Source organism: Parasteatoda tepidariorum, chromosome 6 (assembly GCF_043381705.1).
Source record: "Parasteatoda tepidariorum isolate YZ-2023 chromosome 6, CAS_Ptep_4.0, whole genome shotgun sequence".
NCBI classification, from domain to species: Eukaryota; Metazoa; Arthropoda; class Arachnida; order Araneae; family Theridiidae; genus Parasteatoda; species Parasteatoda tepidariorum.
In genome coordinates this window covers 49785111-49792473 of record NC_092209.1, presented here as the reverse complement: position 1 = coordinate 49792473, position 7363 = coordinate 49785111, and the positions used below count along the sequence as shown (strand labels likewise).

Sequence of the window (7363 nt, the reverse complement as noted above, 5' to 3'; positions counted from 1 at the left end):
GCTCTCCATCGTAGTTCTTCAGGCAAATGATGCCTAGAGGTCATTATTACGAATTGGCTATCTCAGATTTTCAATGTCGCAATCACAGTAAAATTTGTGTGCTTTCTCTCAAACTTGGACTTTTATGCTCCAGGCAGATGACGTAAGCCGAGTGCAGCGCCACTAATTTGCATATTGCAATTTTACTCAGCTACTCTTAGTGGACAACATATGCAAATTTTGCACGGTTTGGCTTACTTTTGAAAGAGTTATCGCTATTTTTGTGATTTTTCCTTAATTTATGATAACCAGTGTATAAACATAAATTTAAGTATAACTTAACATATATAGGTTACATTCAAAATTATTATTCTGTTTAAAAACCTTAAAAACTTGCAGTTTTTAGTTAAAAAGCATGAATCTTTTGTTCTAATAAAAAATTGTGATAGTGTTGTATGAAATAGAATAGATTTTGATATTAGTTTAACTTTAATTTTAATGCCGATTTTTTTTAATGTCGAACGTATTTACAAAATGTTTTGTACCATGGAACTGGCCCTTTTACGAAACTCTTTAAAATGGTTTATTTTAATTGAATAAAATAAGTTTTTGAATATAAAAATATATTCAACGCGTTTGTGTTGAATATATAAATTTCTGAATAGTTTAAAATATCTATCGAACTGAATATTTTTTTTTCAAAACTACAATGATCAACTAACTCATAAATGAAAAAAATAATGAAAAATTCTCTGAACACAACTAATAAATAAAATTCTACCAGTGAATTCAAACCGACAGTTCAGCAAGCTTATTGCTTTGTCTATGTTGGTTAGATCCATTAATATTTTTATTCTGCACGAAATTCATAAATATTCGTAAGCATTATCATCAAGTGTTTTAACAAAAATCTTTACATTTTATCTTTCCATATTCCACAAACGCTACTAGGTTAGACAAAAATACTTACCTGCCGAGAACTGTAAATTAGTTGATATAAAACCTTTCTTGCTACCAGCTGGTTTTGTCAGTACCTTTTTAACTTGTGCAAAACTTTCGCAAAGTATCCAATTTAGTGTATATTAGTACTCTTTGTTGTACTGTGAGGGCAAAGTGGTTAAGACAATGAGAACTTATTGTAAATGATTGGGTTCCAATCCTCGATGGCCATCCAGTTTCAAATCAATGGATTTTGCACTGTAAAAAATTCCGGATCAAATTACGATATAAAGTACCGGCACTTTGGCGGTAATAACTATTTTTGCCGTAAAATATTATACTGTAATTTTTATAGTAATGTTTATTTACTTAGGATTACACAGTGATTTTGGTATAATAAAATTTAATGTTCACAAAAATAAGGGCACCGGATACTTTTTACTGTAATTTAATTCGGAATTTTTTACAGTGTAGCTTGTCTGAGTAGTAAAAGTGGTCGGATATTAATGTTAACGACATTTTCATCATCATAGTGTTTGTCTTGAAATTGTGAAGCCCTAGCCAACAAAAACCCTTGCCTCGCAATGGACTGTGATGGGAATGATTTGCTTTTAGTTGTTTTTGCTGCGGGCAGTAAACGAAACAAACCGTTACTGAGTTTTTTTTTTTTTTTTTTTTTTTTTTTTTTTTTTTTTTTTTTTTTTTTTTNTTTTTTTATCTATTCATCAAATTTTTACGTCTACGCCTATAATAGTACAAATGATGACTTAGTTTGAGAAGTCTAGCTTAAAAAAAAACGCTCTTTTTTTAAAAAAAACTTAATTTCTCTTACTCGAATTCTTACAACAAAAAAGTATGGTCACTTCAGAATTTTCATGAAAGCGTTTTTCTAAGTTTTGTTCTTTGATATTACTCAGTTTTTCACATTTTTGTCCCACCTCGAGAAATCATTAATTTAATCAAAGTATTATTTATGTATCTCATTTTCTATATCATGAAAAAAAGTATTTTTGATGATTATTTAAGCAATTCCACTTAATTTAAAAATGTTCAAGGAAAATTCAATACAAAATCTAAAACTGCGAAAATATTTGAATAGTTTCCTACATCTAATGACACTTGGAAAGCCTAACTCGCCAGCCATTGGCCTTTTACGACTTAAGTAAAGAAGATACATCTTCCGTTTGACATAACAGTTCCCCAAGAGAAAAAGTACGTCTTAGCTTTGAACCCCACGAATAGATGGCAGCATCGTGAGGCCATTTTCTTCATTTAGATATAGATCTGAAGGGGAAGGAAATTTACCCCAGATACTGCTCAGTGATTAACCACAAGACTTTTAATTCCACAGATTTTAGGAACACGTATATCGCATGTACTTTGTAAGTCTTAATGGAGTCGAGGATCGAACCCCAGTTCCTCCGTGCCGGAAACCGATTTTCTAATCTCTGGATCACTACAGCCTCAAAAGTTACTTAAAAAAACAAAATCAAAAATAAAATTTAATTGAGCTTTAATTATTATTATAATAACTGACTCTGCATTTTCGAATATTTAAACAAAAATAATATCTTTGACTTGAAAGTATTTCACGAAATAATTTTTTTTCATACAGTAAATTCGAAATCCCTTGTAAACCCGTAACTCTAACCACAGGTACGTTAATGGGAATAGCATGCACCGTGGCCAGTGCTTCAGGCTTTATCATACCACTTATAGTTGGATCCTTAACAAACAACCAGGTAAGTTTCTAATTAACTTTTAAAATATTAATTTAAATTAATTAATTTAATTTAATGCTTTTCAATTAACTTGTGCAAAATATAGGAGAAAAGTAGTTTTGAAAGTAAATCACTCAATTTCTAAAATTTAAAGAACTGTCTCTTAAGATTTTGAAGCAAATATAATATAATATAATATAGTATAATATATTATAATATAATATAATATAATATAATATAATATAATATAAGTCTTTAAAATTCCGCCGATTTTGAAGCAAGCACTATGAAAATTCACTATAGTATTTAACTTTCTGGTTAGAGTTAAAGGCTTTCAAAATTGGGGATTTTAAGTATGAGACTATTTTAAAACTCATCCCCAAAATGGATCGTTCTATGGATATATGCTTGCATGGGAATTCTGAAATATTTTAATTTCTGAAAATCGAAGTAGCAATTATAACACAAAATAAAAATTTCGCTGACAAAACCGCTGACAACAGTTAGTTAATAATATTTTTTATCTAAGAATTGATCAATCATTTCGAGTTAGGGCTTTTAACTTTATTGAAGTTTTAAGTTTCAGCATAATTTAAAGTGTTTTGTCTTAAAAAAATAAAATATTATAAATTATTCAATTTAGTACTCTTAATTTATCAATAATCATAATTAATGGCAAGATACAAACTATCTATTTCCCTAATAGTCTTTCATTTAAAAATATTTATTTTATTCTTTATTCTGCTGATATATTCTATGGAGTGCTTTTTTCCTAATTTCAGCAAACTCCACAGCAGTGGAACAAAGTATTATACATTTCAGCTGGTGTTGCTTTAAGTAGTGGAATTATTTTCAACTTATTTGGTTCTGCAAATCTCCAAAACTGGAATACTCCAACCGAGGAAAATCAACAGGTCGAGGGAATCGGAAAAAGAAGATTTGAACAAAATCTTGAAATCTCACCCTCATCTCTTAGTTCCATTCCTCTCCAAGATTTAAATAATTTATCGATTATTACAGAGAGACTGTAGTATTGAAAACTTAAGAGTCATCTTCATTTAACTCAAAAAAGTTCTGTAAGCTCATTCTGAAACACTTAATGAAAACAAAAGATCAAATATTAACACTATTGCGCATAAAAAAAAGTCAAAATTGTGAAATAACTTTTACTGAGTTATGATGATTTTCACAACACTGCTAAAGTCAATTTGAATTCGCGCCTGAAAGATTTGTCACATCACTCAGAGGTTTTTTTTTTCTTTTGGTTATTTATAAACAATGATTAAGTAAAATACGATACCTAAAGTAAAGGTTTGAAGCAGTATAGTAATACGCTACTCTTTTTGCAAAAATGAAATTTTAAGTCAAACTGTACCTTAGTATTGTTTCCAGATAAACATAAGTCGAATACAATATTTCCTAAAATATCCCCTAGATGGCAGCACAATACATCGAAAAATCTTGATAGAAATTTCAATGCTATTTTTTGAACATGCTCTACTAAACAATTTGAAAGTATGACTTATTGTCCCAAAACCTTGTCATAAAGCCATTCAGACCACTCTCATGTGCAAGCTTAGAGAATATCTTACTTAATTTTAAAGGAAAATGTCACTTATTGTATTATATACAATAAGTGACAAGCATAATATTTTTAATATTTGTGTATATTTATGTATATTAAATGTCTTTTTCAGTCAATAAATGTCTTATGTACTAAAATATTTCAAAGAAGATTTTATTTTGTTATTTAAAATATAAAAAAGCGGACTCAAAATCCGAAAAAGTGTATTGAAAACTATGAATTAAGTGATAAAATATAGTTTTGTGTATTGTATATAGAGTAATTCAGACACGAAACCTACTTAGCTGCACCTGAGGAAAGAAAAAAATTTTTAAGTTTCAAAGTTAAAGAACATTACATAATTTCTTTTCTCATCTTCAAAATAAGCACGTAAACAATTTCAAGGTTGTTATTCTTTATTTATTCACGTTATTTTATAAGGTTCATAAACATAATTTACCACGATTCACTGCTGATTTTTCATATGAACTGCTGAACTAAAACATAAACCTTTATCATAAGGAAATTATCTATGACGTCATCATAATAAGTTTTATTTCATCTCGGCCTACGGGTCGCAGTGCCTTCTCTCAACAGTTGACAAAAAAAAGTTTAATGGAACAGAGAATCGTACAATGCATATAGTAAGTAAATTTAAATAGTTGACAACCTACCGTTTATAATTTAGTGACTTGGTCATATTTTGTTTGCACGAATATATTAATAAAATGAATGAATTATATTTCTCAATGATTTTAAGTTGAATTCTTTATGCTTTAACTCAAAAATACTCATTGAATCAAAGATGAATTGCATGAATTTCTGTAAGTGTTTTATGTTTATAAAAAAATGTTTTAATTCTGCACGATAGTGTAGTAACATAAAACTTTCTAATCGACCCCAAATCTTATATTTATTTTAATTCTATTTTCATGAAAAGTGTTTCTATCGCGTATTCGTTTACTCTTTTCGTATTTCCATCAGTTATATGATTAATTTTACTGTATACGGAGTACAGAAAAATTCTCTTAAAACAATTTGTAGAAAAGCATTTGTGCATTAAAGGAAATAATTCTTAACCTTATTTATTCTTCTTTTTTGTTTCAAAAGATGAGTGATGCGTTTCGTTTGTATTAATATATGTTTTGTACATCATAGAAATAGATTTAAGAGCATGAAAAATTAAAAGAAATTAACCTAATTAAATTAAATATTAATTTAATTTACAAATTGTACTTTTCTCTTCATTAACATATGGCATCTTTAAAAAATGAACATGGAAGCATTTTGAGGAACGAAAATAAAGCAAATAATCAAACGATTCCAGCTAATTTTATAAGCTCAATTAAAAGCAATAAAAGAAAAAGATAAATTTATCAATCTAACTAGTTGGTAAGCTTTTAATTGCAAAATTGCTTAAATTTTAACTCATAGAAACAGATTTAAGAACATGAAGAATTGAAGGAAATTAAAATAATTAAATTAAAAAGAAATTTTATTTACAAATTGTACTTTTCTCTTTATTAATACATGGCATTCTTGAAAAATGAACATGGAAGCATCTTAAGGAACAAAAATAAAACAAATAACCAAGCGATTCTAGTGAATTTTATTAGCTCAATTTATAGATATAACTAGTTGTTAAGCATTTAATTTTATCGTGCCGTTAAACCCATTTAAAAGTGTTTCCATTTTGTTCAGCTTTAAAAAAAATGCATCTTATTTTGAATGTTTTAGCATTAGAATGGAAACACATTGTATAATTCTTTGGGGTAAATATTTTTAAAAAATATTTGTGCAATATCATGCTGAGTGCAATTTTTTATTTTAATGCTGACGTGTAGTCTTAAAAAATATCTTTCACGCGTTTATCACATCGTGATCAATGACGTTTAGATTTTATTGATATTATGAAATATAGGAGCAATACAAAAAAAATAGAGAACTACAATATTCTATTCTGTAGTAATATTCAGTGTAGTTTATTTGATACTTATCGCTTATATACAGGAAAAATAATTCCAGTAAATGTCCACACTGTATAGTAATGACATTTCTAGTGGAAAAAAACTCTAGTTAATAAACCAAAATATACGCTATTTAAACCACTCATTTGGAAATTTTTCTGTTCATACAGTAATGGCTTACAGGGAATTCTGCTTATTAAAATTACAGTGCTTATTACCACCCACTAGTAAAATATAGAAAACTGAAAAATACATTTAATCGAATAAAGGATTTTTATACCAAGCTCATGACAAAATTACCAAATTATACTACATTTGCTAAATTTTAATACTTATTATTAAACGATACTAGTTTTAGTTTTAGCAAAATCATTATTAAAGTACCTCAATAAAAATTATCGAGCTTTTCGGTGTTTCTATAGAGCTAAAAACACAATAAATGTCGGTAGTCTGGTAGTTTATTTAAACACTTATCTAAACATTTTTTAGAATTAAAATAAGATAAATAACAAACGATATCCGAGAACCGCATCATTTAATTAATAGCTAAGCTTTTTACTGTAGAGTGAATCCATTTAGATTAAAAGCGTTGTAAATTGTCTCTCTTAGAAAAAAACGCACCGCCGTTTTTATATACTCTATCATTAGAATGGGTACATATTTTATTTTATAACCGATGTTGAACAGCCGACCCAATTTTGTGTTTACGACTACTATTGCTCAACTCCGTATTTTAGTAGTTTTGAACCGATCCAGAAGACAGAGGTATGATTTGATATGGAAGCATGGAGGACTTCTAACTCAACATATTTAAAGGCCTGGTTTCTTAGGACAGGACGCCGTCAGCTGGAAATCAGAGCTAACTTCTGATTGGTCCATTTGTGAGTTTGATAGTAAAACCCTGTTTCCACTAGCTGTAGATAATCTGGATTGCCAGTAATCTAGATTACACGAAATCCGATCGTCAAAAGAGCGTTTCCACTTATGTACTCTCGAAACTAGATTAAACTAACGATTGCATCTGGTACCTAGATTATTTAGATCATTCATGTTGAGCAAAGTAAGCTAAAAGCTTGTTACAAGTGTGGCAAAAAAGACTTCGAAACTGAAACCCTACTTAGCGTCGTTTGACATCCATTATATCCTGAGTTGCCTGTTGCTATTTAATTTATTCCTCCATCATTCATTATCTT

At 28.7% G+C, this 7363-nt stretch overlaps 1 protein-coding gene across 1 annotated transcript in view; it reads left to right on the top strand.

Annotated features, from left to right (window-relative positions):
• LOC107443282 (uncharacterized) overlaps positions 1 to 7363 on the top strand; it is a 55656-nt gene that overhangs the window by 22706 nt on the left and 25587 nt on the right. Inside the window, exons 10-12 of the mRNA XM_016057098.3 lie at positions 2575 to 2660; positions 3422 to 3669; positions 5941 to 5975. Coding sequence (XP_015912584.2) covers positions 2575 to 2660; positions 3422 to 3669; positions 5941 to 5975 — 369 coding nt within the window. The remainder of the gene's footprint in view (positions 1 to 2574; positions 2661 to 3421; positions 3670 to 5940; positions 5976 to 7363) is intronic.